The sequence below is a fragment of the Thunnus albacares genome, chromosome 9 (assembly GCF_914725855.1).
Source record: "Thunnus albacares chromosome 9, fThuAlb1.1, whole genome shotgun sequence".
Classification (NCBI taxonomy): Eukaryota; Metazoa; Chordata; class Actinopteri; order Scombriformes; family Scombridae; genus Thunnus; species Thunnus albacares.
Window position 1 is genome coordinate 12,579,028 of NC_058114.1, and position 19,006 is coordinate 12,598,033.

General features: G+C 37.7%; 1 protein-coding gene and 1 long non-coding RNA gene across 7 annotated transcripts in view; one reads left to right on the forward strand and one right to left on the reverse strand.

Annotated features, from left to right (window-relative positions):
• The window catches only part of LOC122988760 (interferon-induced protein 44-like), a 33,766-nt gene extending 17,063 nt beyond the window's left edge, over positions 1-16,703 (reverse strand). The window contains exons 1-8 of one of the 6 annotated variants that reach the window (XM_044361358.1): positions 16,626-16,703; positions 13,638-14,180; positions 12,976-13,024; positions 12,381-12,576; positions 12,108-12,260; positions 11,840-12,011; positions 9,506-9,606; positions 7,190-8,828 (exon numbers count right to left, since the gene is read on the reverse strand). In XM_044361358.1, the coding sequence (XP_044217293.1) occupies positions 8,586-8,828; positions 9,506-9,606; positions 11,840-12,011; positions 12,108-12,260; positions 12,381-12,576; positions 12,976-13,024; positions 13,638-14,109 (1,386 nt within the window). In that variant the 5' untranslated portion in view covers positions 14,110-14,180; positions 16,626-16,703 and the 3' untranslated portion in view covers positions 7,190-8,585. Of the gene's footprint in view, positions 1-549; positions 722-1,669; positions 1,820-1,939; positions 2,133-2,520; positions 2,570-3,070; positions 3,614-5,026; positions 5,207-7,189; positions 8,829-9,505; positions 9,607-11,839; positions 12,012-12,107; positions 12,261-12,380; positions 12,577-12,975; positions 13,025-13,637; positions 14,181-16,625 lie in introns of those variants that run through there. The other 5 variants (XM_044361357.1, XM_044361354.1, XM_044361353.1 and 2 more) reach the window with 5 other exon arrangements.
• Positions 585-11,977, forward strand: LOC122988765. Its single transcript, XR_006404877.1, has 3 exons — positions 585-658; positions 757-761; positions 11,955-11,977. It is a non-coding gene; the product is annotated as an uncharacterized LOC122988765 (long non-coding RNA).
• Positions 16,704-19,006: the final 2,303 nt, after the last annotated feature.

Consider the following 19,006-nt stretch of genomic DNA (forward strand, 5'->3'; position numbering starts at 1 on the left):
ATGAGCCATACATTGAGATTTTGGACACTTACTAATCATCATTTTGCCTCCTCACTGACAGGTATAGTGTCACAACAAATTTTTTCATCCGTATGATATAAAGCATTGCACAGTGGGAATGCAGAACATACAAATTGTTAAAAAATGGTCTTGTCTGCTTCATTTTCTGCATTCAATTGTTTTCTTCTGAAATTTGTGCTTTGCATACATATATCCATATGTCGCCAACAAAATAGTACAATATTTTAACCATGTACCTGTGATTCAAATAATAAAAACATGATGTTTTTAACCTCACCATCAAAAAAGAAAAAGCCTAAACTAAGTCTAAATAAAAGTTGTTACTGATTGATGTTAATACTGAAGATTAATTTTCTTCAGTATTAAGAAAATTAATCTGATGATTGGCCTGCAGAATGTCACAAAGTAGTTAATCTTTTTAAAATATAATAAAGAATATAATCCATTGAAGATATTAGATAAAGACCTGAAATTCAGTATTTACGCCTATAAGTCCCCTTGTGTACATCAGGACTCAATTTTACTGACCCATTAAGTTGACCATTCTACGGATAGCGTCCAGCTTTTTCTGCAGCTTTGTGGGCATGATGGAAATCTCACAGGCATCCATGACGTAAGCCACACAGTGGATCTTGTCGTCGAGCAGTTGAAACCATTGAGAGTCGCTGGCCTCCGATTGCAGAGGAGCAGAGGGGTTGAACTAAGTGACACAGTTGGAGGGAAAGACAAGGACAGTTTGAGTTAACTAAAATCAATGGTTCAAACAAGGGATTTTTTGCTGATATCCGTTATACTGATATTTTCCAACCCATTGTAGCCGATTGCTGATGCCAATACTGATATATGTTGCTGCTAGTCATGTATCTGTTGTTGTTGTTGTTGTTGTTGTTGAGAGAGTATGGTCTAGACCTGCTTCATGTGAAAAGTGCCCTGAGATGACTTTTGTTGTGATTTGGCGCTATATAAATAAAATTGAATTGAATTGAAATTGAATTGATATACAAATATTTTTTTCCAGCTGGCTGAGGAGACCATTATGCATGCAAGCATAGATTGTACTAAGTATGATCAAGAAAGAAAATATATGAAGGAATAACCTAGGAAGACTGGAGTTCAGGAGCTCAGTGTTTAATGAACCTGCCAAGTGGATGAAGCAGTCGAGTTTTCTTTGAGTTTATTAGACAGAATTAATGTGTAGGATTTAATGTCCGGTCCACACTCCACAGAGCAGAGGGTGGTGGTAATGTACCTAATACGCTAGTTGCCAACCGCCATTATAAACCAAAAAGAAGATTTTTTTCCCCAGAGTGGTACATCCTGTCAGCTGGGATGTTTCCTATTTGTGCTGCCAAACATAGCAGCTTCTCCGAGGACTGTTTCACCCTGACAGGCAGCTTGAGTGAAGTGGAGCCTGCAGAGGAAGCACCGGGACGTCAAGGTGAAACAGTCCACGGAAGGAAGCACAGTCAGGCAGCGGAGGAGAAGGTAACAAATTGCCCTATCAAAATCGGTAGACATGTTAATTTCGGGCCGATGCCGATATTTCATTTTAGAGCTTTTATCGGCCAATACCAATGACGTGGGCGATATTATCATGCATCCCTGGTTCAAACATTCACTATCATGTTGGATGTATAAAAAGATGTACCTGATAACCGTCACGCACATGACCTTTGAGGATACTGTGGATATCATTTATATGAAGCCCTGCCCCTGGACTTTCCTCCAATCCCATGGTGTCACATAGGATGATTGGCAGATGCTCTCCTCGTCCCTCTTTCAAAGAGTAGGTACGAAACTGTCGGGTACAAAGAGATGGTTAACAGACCATAGAATGGGGACTGGGCAGGATTTCCATTTAAAAATCAATCACTTCAAACAGAAATAATTAAGTCACTAATAAATGTAAAGAACTGACCTGTGTGGTGAGGCTGGTGGTAGAGGAGCCAGTGATGGCTTGGTTGATGATGTGGCCTCTGAATACAGAGTTGACAGAATTGAAGAAACTGGACTTTCCAGCTCCAACTGCTCCTATGAGCAAGACCTTAACCTGGGGCACAGAGCCGAGCGGTATGTAAGACCGAATTCTACCCTTCAGCTTCTTCTTCTTCCTGTTGTGAAACATTAGAATATAAAGAACTTTTTCCTTTGGTGAAAAGATTGTTAGTTGATTTTGGGCTATGGGTTGTGACAGAGATTTTTTGGACAGAGCTTGTTAACTTCCATGATGGAAGCAGGTAAATTTATGACAGTTTGTGAAGTATTGCACATTAAAAACAGTAAAAAAACAGTAAACATGGCAAATAATATGTTGTATAGGCACCAAGTCCATCATCTAAAATAGCTGGTATAATATGTCCAGTCAAGCATAGCATCATTTAATTATCAGTTTGTGTCATACTGTATATAGTATAGTATAGTATAGTATAGTAATACACTGCACTACAGTAGAGCGTAGTAATAGCATTATGTGCAGGATGGTGGCTGTATCCAGCTTACTCAGATTCCCAGACTATAGTTCTCCACGGCTTCTCAAGTATGGTGCTTTCTGGTGAAGAGAAAAAACTTTTATAAAACAATGATCTTATCCAGTTTGATAAAAATATTACCTAACTTTTTGTCTTTGTGAGGGTTTTTATTATTTTATTTTATTAATATCATACACCATATTTTATGATACTAATAATAATCCTTTGTATTGCCTTTTGCTTGGGTTGATTTATATGTATAGACAGAAAAGGCAGTTTTAATAAGCTGGGAGGGCCCTTGCTTTCTTATGACATGAAATGTAAAAATCAGCGCCCCTGTCTACTCCGATAACTTCTGTTCTCCCTAAGACATATTAGTTATTTGTTAGCTTGTTTATTTGGTTTAGTCTTAAAAATGATTTGAACAATGAAAAACAATGGACAATAATATGAGAGAATTAAATTCCTGTGGACTATAGTTTGTCGGGATGCTCAGATCATGACACATCATGAAATATATCATAGACTATGTATGTATTTCGCACAGCAAGGCATCAAATAGTTATTTAAAGTTAACTCACCCTCAACTTCATAGACTTCACACTCAGTCAGCTTGAGGTCGTTGCCATGCATGTCTGCAGCATTGAAGTTGTAGTAATTTCCTGGATCGCTATGAACTACTGCTTCATTTTCATCGACAAGAACCAGTGCTTCTCCAAAATATGGACCGGAGTTACCCATCATGTTCACTGCATATCTTGGATTGGTGACTGGATATTTTTTGAGCTTTTCTCCATTGAAAGTAAAGAGAAAGGCCTGGTCATCATGCACATACTGTCCAGACTGACAGAAAGGTTGATTGGTGTAGCCTCCAAACACATAACCAGAGGCATTATAGCCCACAGACACTGTGGGACAGATATAGTCACATCGTTGGTGGAAGGCTGCCCCGGTGAAACCATGGATGCTGCCCTTGTACCGCAGCTGTAGCTTCACATTTCCCAGCTGTGAGCAGATTGTTTTCTGCTGGTTCCTGGTTAGCATGAAGTTCATAGTGGACAGCTGGTCTGTGGAAGTTTCTAAAGGATGCTGACTGAACCCTTGACGTTTTCTCACTTCGGAGTCTAAACATAGAAAAATAAAATGAAAACACAAATGCATTAAAATTGCAGGATATCTATCCTAACTTACTATAGCTTGGTTAATCCCCCAGGATAAACTACATTTATACATCTGCTGGATTTGGCAGGAGCGCATTTGGTTATTAGTAATAATTCATAATTATCAGAGATGATTATGAATGATAAAATCAAGAAATTATTAATATTGATTAATAATACATGGCACCAACTGTTAGAAAGCCTCACACAGGGACATCGACTGTTAGATCTATAAGGAGCACAGTTGGTTATTAGCAATAAATAATAATGATTAGAGATAATTATTAATTATAAAATTAATCAAATTATTAATATGAATGAATAATTACGGGGCACCACCTAGACACCAGGACCAATAACCAAACAATAAGGTAGTCTCATAAAAGAGTTCACCTAGAATGCTAATATCTGAGGAATACCAACATTCACAGGTGAATGAGGAAGGTTTGAATTCAAACTCTGACTCTCTCAATCAGCCACTTTTCACAATATATAAACACAGTAATTACAAAAGACTTCTCTTTAAAGATATAACAGTGTTTATTAAACATTAGCAGAGTTAATAAAGAGCAGACGCTTTGATCAATAAACCACTGTCCTAAAATCTAATTCTACCTGAGCAATAACATACATAATACAACAGCTATGTACAGTGCAAACATATGGAAGGTGGTGTGTGGGAGACAAGATGGCGACGTGATCTGGTGTGATGATGTTGGGTGAGAGTTTGGATTGGCCAATGTGACAATGGGAGGAAGTCACATCATGCAAGAACCAAATGGACCAAATGACCACAGTGTCTTGGTTAGGTTTGGGTTACCTCCTTTAGTAAACTGGCTCATGGAGGGACAGAGCTCCCCCCCCCCCCAGAGCAGGTACAATGGATAGGCAGAGATTTCTTGGTGCAGCCTGTACTTAAAGGGGTGGTGATGTCACAGCTGTGTAACCATGACTTCTTCTGGTGTTGAAGCGTCTCTGCCAATGAGAGATGAGAGTGTCTGGATTTAACACCAAGGTGTTAACTGAGAAGAGCATGTTGGGAGATGGAGTCCGTTTTGGACTCCCTTTGTTTGACAGGCGCTCTTACTTGTTATCAGGCTTTGTGACTGCATGCAGACCTGTCTTTGTCTCATGCACATGGAGTATGAGGCCCAGCACATTATACAGGCTGCAACCAATGATCAAAGTTCAATTTGTTTATAAAATCATTGAAATTAAAGTGCTCCCATTCTAATCAACCAATCAGAACCTAAGTTAAATTAAATTAAATCCTACACAGATAAATACCTGGTGGATCTCAAAGGCCGACATGTTTCAACAAGAGACACAGGGAGTCCTTAAGAAACTCAAATTCCAAAAGTCAGTGGTTGTTCGTACCCATGTGTGAACTCCACCCTTGGACCCGGGCTAACAAAACTAGAGGTTCACCTCTTCTTTTTTTTTTTTCCTCACAGCTCAGCCTGCAGCAGAGTCGTTGCAGCAGGGCCGCAACCCTCCTCTCTCTCTGCCCATGCTCTTACCTGCAGGAGCTACTCCTGCAGCCTATAGCTCTTTGACCCAGTGTGAACTGAACAAGCAGCGGTGCAAGAGCCTGCTTAGAATTCAGCAACAAAGGCAAGTTAGCATTGGGCTGCTAACTCTGACAACAAACGGACTCAACAAAGCAGCAACCCAAAGCATCTCCTCTCCATGGACTTGGTAACGCACTGGGCATAGCATAGAACGGCACATGGCTAAAGCACAGGACTACTTAATTTAATCAGTGTCAATGTATTTGTATTGATTTGATTTAAGGTTGTTAATTAAGCTCCATTTTTGTGATGCCTGTTTATAGTCAGGTTATTGAATAGCCACACCACTAGTTGATGTTAGCATGGTTCACAAATGTTACATCCAGCAACTTCCATGCAACTAACATCTTCCTAACCTGACACCTTTATCCTACATCAATTGGCCTTGAACAGAGACCCACACAGTTAAGAGGTTTAAAATCTAGCTTTGCACACTTTGCTTCACTTTGTTTCAAGAAACCACATGTGCTGCCAGAAACCACTAATAAAAAGAGAGGTGCAAATTAAATAAAGTTAAAATTAGAGTTCACATGGTCTTTGCATATTTTCGGGGTTGAACTGGGTGGATCAGAAGAAACATGAAATGTCTTTATATGCCTGTAATCTTGTGAATGATAAATTGTGATAACACAGTGATTAGTCCACATGCTGCTGTCTTCAAATATACTGCATCTTAGATATTTCTATATATTTCTTCTCAGACTGACAAAGAAATGGTCTGCCACAGCTCGGTACATGTTAAAGCAGAACACTTAACTTTCGATTTCCTCTCAGATAGACAACGAAATGGTTTGCCCCACTTACATATTGCTGCAAGGATACTAAGACCAATTTTTTCCCCCCACATCACAAGCAATTCAACATCATCACACCGGTGTCTAGTTTCTTAAAAGAAATAATTTTAAAATTGTATTAATAGCATCCACTCGATTAAATCAATTAACTATTGATTTAGTCCTTTCAGTCCAGGTTCAAATCAACTAGGTGATCAAGGCCCAGCTCTAGGGGTGGGCCAGGACTGAGAGTTCTTTTAAACTATAAAGCATTACAACCTTTTGAATTATCTAGTATAGTTTGTATGTTGAATGTCACATCAGTGCCACATAGCATCGATCATAAAAATCCAAGTGTTCAAAAAAATTTGGCAAAATAAGCAACAATAAGCATATATATTTTCAGTCTTACCTCCTTCTCTTCTTGATAGTTGAGTTGAGAGAAGGTAATGTTCATGGTGTTTCCTGTAGACACGTGTTTAGGTTTAAACAGGATGCTGCCTTACACTGGCAAACAGTTCATACTTTATATGTCTGTGGTTCATGTACCACCTACCAAAGCTGGGAGAAATGAAACTGAAGGTCACCAGACAAGAGTAATTTTGCCTTCTGAATAAAACTGTTTTGAGGCCATTTTTCAAAAAATGTTACCAAAGAGAAAAAAGTCCAGCCTTCAAAAATCAGCAGTCGATCACATAAAAATTGTAGCAGTGTCGGTAGTGGTAGGAGGAAACAATTAGAGAATATTTATACAGCTGCCAACAACGTGTCAACAGAGCAGAGCCTGCATCTAAAATAAAGGTGGGCGACGTGACAGTTACAAAGATGGACGAGAGAATATTATACAATAGGTGTATTTCCAGGTGTTATTAAGGAGGACGTTGGAGAACTTGCATAAAGGTACTGAAGCAGCTTTCACAGTGAGAGTTTTCCTACCAATGATTGAACCATTAAAGTTACCAAGTCAAAATATATAAATATACAAAGATCATACAATCTAAAAAAAAGTTGTCGAACCTCACAGTAAATTGACAATAATGATGATGATGACAGTATGAATACAATAATAATCTTGCATTAATTTTATAAGTTATTTATATTTTTAGTTGATTTCAGAAACATGTCAACTTTAAAGTAATTCAGATCAAGGCATTGCAATTATTTAGTTTATTTATGTATTTAGTTTTATTATTTATTTCAAATAAGGTGTTTTCAGAAACATGTGAACTTACAATTTCATTGTAATTCCTAAATCAAATAATGAACACCATTCTCATTGTCTCTCTCTCTCCTAGACTCCACATCTCTCCTCATGCCTTTTGTAAATAGTTATGTCTTTATTTCCAATAAAAAATTCAATTGGCACTTTAGCCTGACTTGTCTGCCCTCTTTGTCACATGCACTAAGACAGTTTGTGACACCAGCAAGAGCTTTTATTGTCATTGACACGACTCCAAACACAAGCTGAATGTAAATAACATGCAACATAACAAACATTTATTATAACCAACATCTGAATAACTGGAAAGTTGTTTTCTGGCAGCAAAAAGACAAAAACTGTAAAGATAAAATGAATTATTACAACAAAACCTCATGAAAAAGAACAGAGCTGGAATGACTTAAAAACCAAAATGTCATGAATGTTTCGGTGGCAGCGGAGTATATACAGACTAAATACTGTGTTTTCTTAGTCTTGAAACTGTTGGTACAGTGATGGTTCTCCCAAGACTTTATTCAGGAAGCACAACATTTTGTAGCTGTTGTGAAATTTGGGCAACACAAATATGAAATGTTTTTGTGTACAGTAGTCCTAAATCACATTTAATTTATACATAGCATTAGATATGTACTTTGTATAATATGTAAGGAAAACTCAAAAAGCAAATTGGAAATTAGATAAAAACTTGTCCAATTGAAAAGTATGTGGCAGTACAGTTTATACATATAACTTGACAACATCTACTGTAAAAGCAAAACTGTATGAAAGAGTACATGAGGAGAACAGGGCAAATGAAAAACGTATGCACAGTTTTCGATGCAGATGAGCACTAATAAACTTAACTGACTGAAGCCTCAATCACATGAAACAAAGAACAAAAAGATGAAGATGCACAAGTTAATATGATGCAGTAAAGAACATTTGTATACTTGTAATGAAATGTCCCACCAAAAGCCAACAAACTGATAAAATCATGTAATCATGTGATCATGTAAAAATATTATAATGTAATAATTTTTGATTAATGTAAAAATTTGCTACATAATCAAAAAGGAAATTTAATATTTTGCATCTGAATGACACAATCAAAATGAGGATCATATCAGCCAGAAACTGGAGGTGCAGTGCAGTTGCAGGACACGTTAAAATAACTACATCTCCCAGCATTGCAAGGGACACTTGGGAAATCTCCAGGAGGAGGCGCACCAAGTTCCTGAAGAATTCTGGGATTCACTGCTCACTCTGTTAACACCATGGATGTATTATAAGAACGCTTAACAGTGAACTAGCACTAGGCAGAATCACATGCATGGATCATTTTGAGGGACATTTCATTACAGTTGCTCAGGTTATTGTGTCTGCTGCACACATACTTATTCTTTGGTGTAAATGTTGCGGAATTTGTTACCGATGTCATCAAGGGAATTATCAGTGAAGCTGCTGCTCAATTTGTCACTGATGTCATCAAAGTAATTATCAGCGAAGCGAAGCATCTGGATGATGGCGCTGAGCAGCAGGATGTCAGTGTTTGGGTCCAACTCCAACTCTTCACTGTAGTTCTTCAGGGGAACAACACAAGACAAAGGCACACCGAGCCGAGCACCCGCTTCCTGCATCTGCATCACAAAGCACAGAAGATTTAAAATATTTTTTCTGAAAACCACAGAGAATTATGTCAACTGTTGAAAAATGGTATTAGTACTTTGGTTATGGCTACTCATTGCAAGCCAAATAAAAAACATGACTAATAAATATCGAATATATTGTTTTGATAACCAGCTATTCCACTCATGTACTAATGCTCAAGCACTGCTATTACAACACTGCCTGCTGAAGAAAAACAGGAGAGAAAAAACTGAACAAATGAAAGTTAGAATAAACTATTTACTGGACTGATGTAACTTATGTTTCACCACTCATCCAAAACACTTCACAGGAGTCCCAGGAATTTAAACTTCCCAGGTTGTTCACCACCAGAGCTGTTACATGTGAGCCATTAAAGTCTGATTTAATATGCAACTTCATTTTCTCATGTGATTCCCTGGTGTGAAGTACTGGCAAAGTAAAATGTAAAAAAAAGTAAAGTAAAATGAGGTCACTCAGATTTGTGTTAAGAGTGTCTTCAATCCTACACAGTCAAGTAGATTTGAGTCTATCTGAACCTAAAAATAACTTGAAATTTTGAGAGACTTTGTGGTTGTTCAGCTCATGTCTTTCCAAGAAGCAAAAACTAAGGGGAAAAAAAAACACTACAATAAATCTCCTAGAATTTTTTTCTGTATAAAATCCTTACCATTTCCTTAATGTAGCCACTCTTATAAACGTTTCTCACATCCTCCATCACCAAAGGGCAGGCTTCATCTACTTTAGTGAGCAGGACCAGCTGAGGAATCCCTGAAAACACCAGAGAAGAAGAAATGCTGTAGATTTTTGGGTATAAGGCAGTAAAAATATTGAAGTATCACTTCTAAACTTCTAAAATAAGTTTTTGTTGCAATTTAAAAGCCTCTTTTATATGTGAAGAACAATTCTAAACAACATTGATTTCTTGAACTAACTTTTCTTGAAACATTAGCTTTTCAAGGGAAAACTGACTGTATAAAACACTCACTCATTTAGTAATTCACCTTTCCCTGTATTCAGTAGTTTACTCTAATTACTCTACTTCAGGAACATCGTATATTCTTTTCAGTCTATTGAGTTGACTCACAGGAGAGACAATTAATATTAAGGACTTAATTACCTGTAAAACAAACAGAGCATGACAGAGCATCTCACTGAACACAGGAGCTCCATTAAGAGAAATGATGTAACCAGCCCTGTCGCAAGACATTTCAATGAAAAGCAACATCACATTTCATTTCTATTTTTCATAGGCATAAAAGTGATTTACTCCAGCCCAAGAGGTGGTAATGTCAGTTTTCAAAGTTTATCTCTGGGGGGCATGAATGAGGATTTCTTAATTAATGAGTTTCTGTAGAGGTTTTTAAATACCTCTCATTTATGTGGTTTTCTAGTGGTTTTTATGATGTATTATTTTATATCATTGTAAGATGTATCTTTTTGCTCTTTCTATACACAGCACTTTATAAAGCTTTTTATCTATACTATTATTATTATTATCATTATTCTAATCAAAGTGTTTTTAATGTATGCCATATCAAATAAGCACATTTTTGGATTAACACACCTTCTGTAGAAACCCAAGTACCACCCCTTAGTTGCACTTTTCTAGTTAATGGACCAAATATGGTGTCACTCATGTCCCTCCTTGGACACTCCCCTTGCCTCTCTGTTAATCTGGGACAACGATTGGCCTGAAGCCACGTGACGATATATCCAACCCATCTTTGTAGTTGCCCCATTGGCTGATATGTGCCTGGATGTACATATGATTGGGTGTCCTTTTTTTTCAACCTTTTTTCAAACCTAACTTACTCTATTTAAATGTTGTCTGTAATGTGTTTTATGATGACCCTGATGAAGGCCATAAGCTAAAATGCATCAGTCAAACAATAAAGTTGTTCTTTATACTACAAGTTTGCTGGAGTTCTGATCGCTTTAGACTTTCCCTTCTCCGTGCACCTTGGAAGTAGGTGAAGTTGTGCCGGAAACCCCTACTCTGCAGGTATAGTGTCACAACAAATTTTTGCATAACTTAGAGGTTGTTAAAAATGGTCTACTCTGCTTCATTATCTGCATTAAATTGTTTTCTATTGAAATTTATTCTCCTCATACACATATCCATAAGTTAAGCTGCCAAAAAATGTATATCTTAACCATGTACCTGAATTAATCAAATGATAAAACATGATGCATTATAAACCTCACCTTCCAAAAATAAAAAAGTCTAAATTGAGCCTAAATAAAATGTGTTACTATTAAAAAGGTCTGGGTGGAAGTCAATAGTGAAAATAAAGTAAGATGAACTGGAAAGTGTTCATGCAATCATGAGAGGATGAAAATAAAGTCAGTTTGAAGTGTAAAAAAAAAAATAACGCTATTTAATTTTTTTTTTGGCAAACTCCCCTCTTCAATTTGCATGGACATTTGATAGTCCTTAACTTCAGCTGGTCAGTTCCTTGTGCCAGGCTTCAATATCACATCATGAGGTGAAAATAACACCTGCAGAACATCAAGCATCACAAATGTCAAGCTTTATCCTGCACTGCACAACTGGTTTGCTGAAGACTGATGAAAAGTTATATTGTTATTATTGAATGAGTATTGAACTTAAACCAAAAGTACACCTTGTGTTTTTAGCCTATTTGTTTACAATGTGGCACATCTATGTCATCAAAGGTCATGCTGCTTTGGCAACTAGCAGTTCCTGTTTACACTGTAAACCTGAATTAATGTTAACACGGAAGACAATTAATCTGATGATTGGCCTACAGAATGTCACAAAGTAGTATACTTTTTAAAATAGAATAAAGATATAATCCATTTAAAGATATGAAATAAAGACCTGAAATTCTGGGGCCCCTTGTGTGTAAATCAAGGCTCAGTCACTCTATATGCATATTGTTCTATGTTGAGATTTTGGAAGCATACACTTTTCCTGATATTTTCTAACACTGTGCATACATGTCTTCAGTAAAATTATGCAGGACTCAATTTCACTGACCCATTAAGTTGACCTTTCTGCGAATAGCATCCAGTTTTTCCTGCAGCTTTTTGGGCATGATGGAAATCTTGCAGGCATCCATGACGTAAGCCACACAGTGGATCTTGTCCTTGAGGCCTGGAGACTTTCGATAGCTGCTGGCCTCCACTTGCAGAGGAGCAGAGGGGTTGAACTGAGTGATACAGTTGGAGGGAAAGACAAGGACAGTTTGAGTTAACTACATTGGTTCAAACATTCACTATCCTGCTGAATGTATAAAAAGCTGTACCTGATAACGGTCAGGCAGATGACCTTTGAGGATACTGCTGATATCATCCATATCAAGCCCCGCCCCTGTGCTTTCCTCCAATCCCATGGTGTCACACAAGATGATTGGCAGAGGTTTTCCTTCTCGTCCCGATTTCACAGTGTAGGTACGAAACTGTCGGGTACAAGGTGATGAGTAACAGACCATAGATTGGGGACTGGGCAGGATTTCCATTTTGAAATCAATCACTGTAAACTGAAATCATTTAGTCACTGATAAATGTAAAGAACTAACCTGTGTGGTGAGGCTGGTGGTAGAAGAGCCAGAGATGGCCTGACTGGTCACGTGGCCTCTGAATACAGAATTAAGAGAATTGAAGAAACTGGACTTTCCAGCTCCAACTGCTCCTATTAACAAGACCCGACACTGGGGCACAGAGCTGACCATGGGTTTGTAGCTCCTAATACTGTCCATCAGCTCCTTCCTCTTCCTGTAAAAACAGTAGAGGATAAAAAACTTTTTCCTTTGGTGAAAAGATTGTTAGTTGATTTTGGGCTGTGGGTTGTGACAGAGATTTTTTGATCATAGCTAGTTGACTTCCATGATGGTAGCAGGTTAATTTGTGACAGTTTGTGAAGAATTGTACATTAAAAACAGTAAAGCACAGTAAACATGGCAAACAATATGTTGTATAGACATGGAGTTCATCATAATTTTAAATAGATAAATCAAGCACAGCAGCATTGCATATCATGGCATGTGGAACACACTCACTTTACTATTTTTTCAATCATCAACTTGTGTCATACTATATATAGTATAGTACACTGCATTACAGTAAAGCATATTAATTGCATTATGTGCAGGATGGTGGCTGTATCCAGCTTACTCAGATTCCCAGACTATCGTCCTCCAAGGCTTCTCAAGTTCAGTGCTTTCTGTTGAAGAGAAATTAAGGCCTTTTATAAAACAATGATCTTATTCAGTTTGATAAAAAAATAAAAATTAGACAACTTTTTTTCTTTGTGATGGGATTACATGACACATTAACAAAACTTGGTATCATTAATATCATACACCATATTTTATGATACTAATAATAATCCTTTTATTGTTTGGGTTCATTTATGCAGATACTGAATTAACCCAATGAAATTTAACAAGTTCAACGATAATACCTAAAAGTAGCAGTGATGATGGACAGTAAAGGCAGTTTTGCACAATTACATATTTTGAGATACTGTTTTTTTTCAGTCATGGGGAGCATGGTGGCATTAATAAGTAATAAGCATGATATGAAATGTAAAATTCAGCCCTCCTTCCCACTTCGATAACTACTGTGCTCTCCCTAACATATATTAGTTATTTGTTAGCTTGTTTATTTGGTTTAGTCTTAAAAAATGATTTGAACAATGAACAAGAGTGGACAATAATATGATGGAATTAAATACCGGTGGTGCTCAGATCATGACACATCATGAAATATATCATAGACCTTGTATGTATTTCCCACAGCAAGGCATCAAATATGGTTATATAAAGTTAACTCACCCTCGACTTCATAGACTTCACACTCAGTCAGCTGGAGGTCGTTGCCATGCATGTCTGCAGCATTGAAGTTGTAGTAATTTCCTGGATTGCTATGAACTACTGCTTGACTTCCATTGACAAGAACCAATGCTTCCCCGAAATTTGGACCAGAGTTACCCATCATTCTTACTGCATTTCCAGGACCAGTGACTGGATATTTATTGAGCTTTTCTCCATTGAAGGTGAAGAGAAAGGCCTGATCATCATTCACATACTGTCCAGACTGACAGAAAGGTTGTTTGGTGTAGCCTCCAAACACATAACCAGAGGCATTATAGCCCACAGACACTGTGGGACAGCGGTTGTCACATCGTTGGTGGAAGGCTGCTCCGGTGAAACCATGGACGCTGGCCTTGTACAGCAGCTGTAGCTTCACATTTCCCAGCTGTGAGCAGATTGTTTTCTGCTGGTTCCTGGTTAGCTTGGAGTTCATAGTGGATGGTTGGTCTTCTGAAGTTTCTCAAGGATGCTGAATGAACCTTTGACGTTTTCTCACTTTGGTATCTAAATACAAAAAAACAAACCAAAAAAACCACATAAATGCATTAAAATTGCAGGATATCTATCCTAATTTACTGTAGCTTGGTTAATCCCCCAGGATAAACTACATTTATGCATCATACAGGTTCCCAGATAGCATACGGAAGTGGGCCACTTCAGGCAATGATGCGGCAAAGATGCGGTGTTCTCGGCGATGTGTAAACTGGATGTGACCCTAAAGTCGCTCATGTGATACATAGTGAATATGGCCCAAATATCACAAAACAAATGTGGGCCACCTTTGGCAAAGATCTGGCACAGTCGACAATAGTTAATGTGGGTGTAAACCAAAAGTGGCCCATATATGGTGCAGCAAATGTGGCCCAGTTATCTTAAAACATACCTTGGCCAGTTCCGACAAAGATACGGCACAATAAGCACTGGAGTGACTAAAGTGGCCAACATGTGATATGGCAAATATGGCCTAAATACTATACAACAAATTTGGCCCACTTTTGGCAATTGTATGGCACAGTCAGCACTGGTTGTCATAGTGTGAGCCTAATGTGACCCACATTTGAAATAGTAAAAATGGCCCATATATTGCTGAACAGTATTGGGCCACTATAGGTAAAGATGCGGCACAATTAGTACTGGCTAATCTGAGAATGAGCCTGAGGTGGCCAACATATGATGCAGCCAATGTGGCCTGTTTATCTTAAAACATATCTGGGCCAGTTTTGGCCAAGATACGGCACACTCAGAACTGGCTAATCTGGATATGATATGATTTACTGTGGTTCTAAATTAATCATAAAATTTTAGAGGTGAAGCTCAGTGTAAGTGCATACACACCAATAATGTTTACAACTGGGAAGGTAAGATTCTCTGGAAATGCTCCCAGAAGATTATTTTTCTACAGCAAAGTGTGCCCTAGCCTCCTCCTCTTACAAACATGGAATTTACTGTTCTATGTTAGTCCAGGGATCATTGTCCTAACAGTCCAGGCACAATCCCCACCTCTAGTCTAAGAACTGGTTTCCACTGCCTTTTTTGGTGCAATTAGGGTTGAACTCCACATGTACCCAATTGAACGGATTAACTGATAGCACCTTGTTGGGGACTGCACAGCTTAAAGCAGCTGCCTTTCCAGTGACACACAAATGCTTTATCCACAGGTCCCGGAATTTGCAAACCATGTTGACTGTGGTGACTGCAAAAACAACGTTGCTAAGCCTGTTGCTGGCAAACAGGAGTGCAGTACCAAAATGCCATCATTCCATGCAGTATTTGAGCCAAATGAGGATATGGAATGTATGCTGTATCAGGGCCAGAATAAAAAATGAACTGTGGTCCAGATGTGGGCCAGATCTGGTTTATTTGTTTAGTTTTTGGTTTACATGTAGCATTGCTATGGTTTGCTTGTGGCCTGGATCTGGCAAACAGGAGCGGACCGCCCAAGTGCCATCATTCCATACGGTATGTGGGCCACATGAAAGTGTCAGGTTTGGGCCGGATATGGGCACAGCAATTTTGCTATCTGGGTTATAACCAATGATCAAAGTTCAATTTGTTTGTAAAATCACTGAAATTAAGAGTGCTCCCATTCTAATCAACCAACACTGATTACAGAACATGAGAGATAAATACCAATGACATAAAACAATTGACATACATTCAACAATAAAAATTATTTTAAAATACAGGTGTAAATTAAATAAAGGACATTGGTCCTTTAAAAGTCCGATCTTGAATAATACAATGTATAAAGTAAAAATTAAGTGTTCTTTCTGATTTCTCATTTTCAACACATTTATTTCTTGAAACATGTAAAACTAAGTTTTCTTTTGATTTTTCATCTACACATTTTTAGATACCGTGGCAGATTCAGACTGAAACTATAATCAGATTTCTTACATTATATACTATTTATATTATATATTTTCTACTTCAGATTTATTCAGACGAAGAAGAAATGGTCTGCCACAGCTTGGTACATGTTAAAGCAGAACACTTAACTTTCCATTTCCTCTCAGACAAAGAAATGGTCTACCACACCTACATATTGCTGCAGCAAGGATACCAAGACCGAATGCGTTTTCCCCACATCGCAAGCTATTTAACATCATCACACTGGTGTCCAGTTTTTTAAAGAATCAATTTTAAAAATTGAAAAAATTGTATTAATTGCATCCACCTGATTAAATCATTGAACTCCTGGTTTAGTCCGTTCAGTCCAGGTTCAAATCAATCAGTTGATAAAGGCCCAGCTCTCGGGGTGGATTATTTATCTTTATTTTATTATTTCTGGACTGAGACTTCTTTTAAAGTATAAAGCATTACAAACTTTTGAATTATCTAGTACAGTTTAAATGTTGAATGTCACATCAGCACCACATACCATCAATAATAAAAAGTGTTAAAAAAAGTTTGGCAAAATAAGCAACCCATATATATTTTCAGTCTTACCTCCTTCTCTTCTTGATGGTTGAATTGAGAGAAAGTAGCATTCACAGTGTTTCCTGTAGATACGTGTTTTGGTTTAAACAGGATGCTGCCTGGCAGACAGTTCATGCCATATACATCCGGCGTTCATGCACCATCTACCACAGCTGGCAGCAAGTCACCATAGAATAATAATTTTGCCTTCTGAATAAAACTGTTTGTCTCTGATGTAAAAATCCCTCCTGTTTTAAAGTATGTCCTCAGTTTAAAGGACAGGTTCACAATTTTTCACGTCTGTCTTAAAACAGCAGTCAGGTACCCAAATGAATATTGAAATAGGTTTTTCTTGCTGTAATCATTCTTCCTGTTCATACTGACCATTAGAAGATCCCTTCATTTCTTTTTGGTTTATAACAGCGTATTAGGTGAATTACCACCACCTTCTGCTCTGGAGCGTGGACCAGAGATTAAATCCTACACATTAATCCTGTCTGTCTAATAAGCTCAATGAAAACTCTACTGCTCCACCCACTTGGCAAGTTCATTAAAGTTTTATTGCTGAGCTCCTGAACTTTTGCCTTCCTAAGTTCTTCCGTCATATATTGTCTTCCTTGATCATACTTAGTACAATCTATGCTTGCATGCATAATAGTCTCCTCAGCCAGCTGGGAGAAAAAAAGTGCATATATATTGGTATTGACATTGGCAATCGGCCACAATGAGTTGGAAATAACGAAAATTTGGATCCGGCAAAAAATCCAATATTGTGCATCCCTACTTTATAGCCAACTTTAAAGGTGCAGTGTGTAGAATTTAGTGGCATCTAGCAGTAACTCTGGTTCAGTGTTTTGGAGAATCATTGGTTCTTGTCAACAGAAGTCCAGGAATCCAGGGGCCTGTTTCAGAAAGCAGGTTCAGCAAACTCTGAGTCTAACCCTGAATGCTGAGTTGATGAACCTCAAGATGGGAAACTCAGAGTTTTTGGTTTCAGAACAGCTGATCAGAGTTTGTTCAATCAACTCTGAGTATGTTCACTCTGAGTTAAGCGCGTGTGTGATGAATAAAAAAAGCCATCATCAATGAAGCCCCGATACTATGAGTCACCATGGCAACAGGTAAATAAAAGGCAGATCCTCCATTTTAATCCAGTGGACGTAGAGATATTAATGCTGCACATTTATCTTTAAAAAAGATAAACGGGAAAAGTGTCAATAAGTTAACACAATAAAGTTTTATTCAGTATTGTCCATTAATTCATCATTTACCAGTCTTACATTTCCTTAATGATGATAAAGTGGAATCTGACTGTGTATCAGGCTGCAGCCACATTACATTTTAAATATATTTGTTCAACTTTTATCTGATGGACAAAACACAGGAGGCAACAAAGAAGTTAAAGATTTAAAACACATATGGATCAAAGACATAGAGACATGACTGTAAGCTCTCAGTCTGATCCAGTAATAATTTGTTTCGTGATTTGCACTTGAACAGGCATTGAGGTTAAAATACTGAATATTCTAAATTTTTAGACATCTATTTGTATCTCAGCTCAACAACATTCAGTGACTTTATTTCAGCTACTTCAACAAGTGCAGTAAATTTAAACATTGTCACTGAAATGCTGTTAAAAATGTTAAGATTATGCACCCTATTTAAAAATCTTACTTTCAAACTACATTCTGCAGCTGCACGACAATCCTGCTCACTCAGCATATTAACATATAATCTACAATATTATAGGAATGATGTCCCATCGGTGCGACCAATCACATCATGAGTGATAGAGATAATTATTCATTGATCCCACATGTCTAAAGCTTCATACCGATATTACAAATTTAAACTTGATTACACATTACAAGATTACACATTATGTGCAATAAAGATTTCAGGTCAGGAGCTGCTCCAACAAACTGACAGATTCACAGTGTTATAACAGAGGGACATTCAGAGGTTTTATTCTGAGCTGAGCCTAAATTCACGTTGTGTAATATCTGAATGTGAGAGAGAAAAACGCTATTCAAAGAAATGACTGAGGCTCATTAAAGTGGTAACTTTAGAAAGTCCTGAGTAACAAACTAATATCCAACCAGGATTTAGATTCTTACAGATAGTGAACCTCCTCTAATGAATGCACTTTGATATGGACTGAATGAATGAGGAAATGAAACAGCGTGTCTGGCTCTGTAAGAGGAGACAGAGAGAAACTCAGGGTTTGTTGAAGAAAACCTGCTTCACAGAGTCAGTTACTGTGGTAACTGACCCCAAGTTTAAATTAGTTCTCTCTCTGAAACTGAAAACCCAGAGTTTCCCTCATCTCATGGTTAACAAATTCAGAGTTTTCACTAAACCCGCTTTCTGAAACAGGCCCCAGGAAATGATTACAATTTTAATGCTGCAGA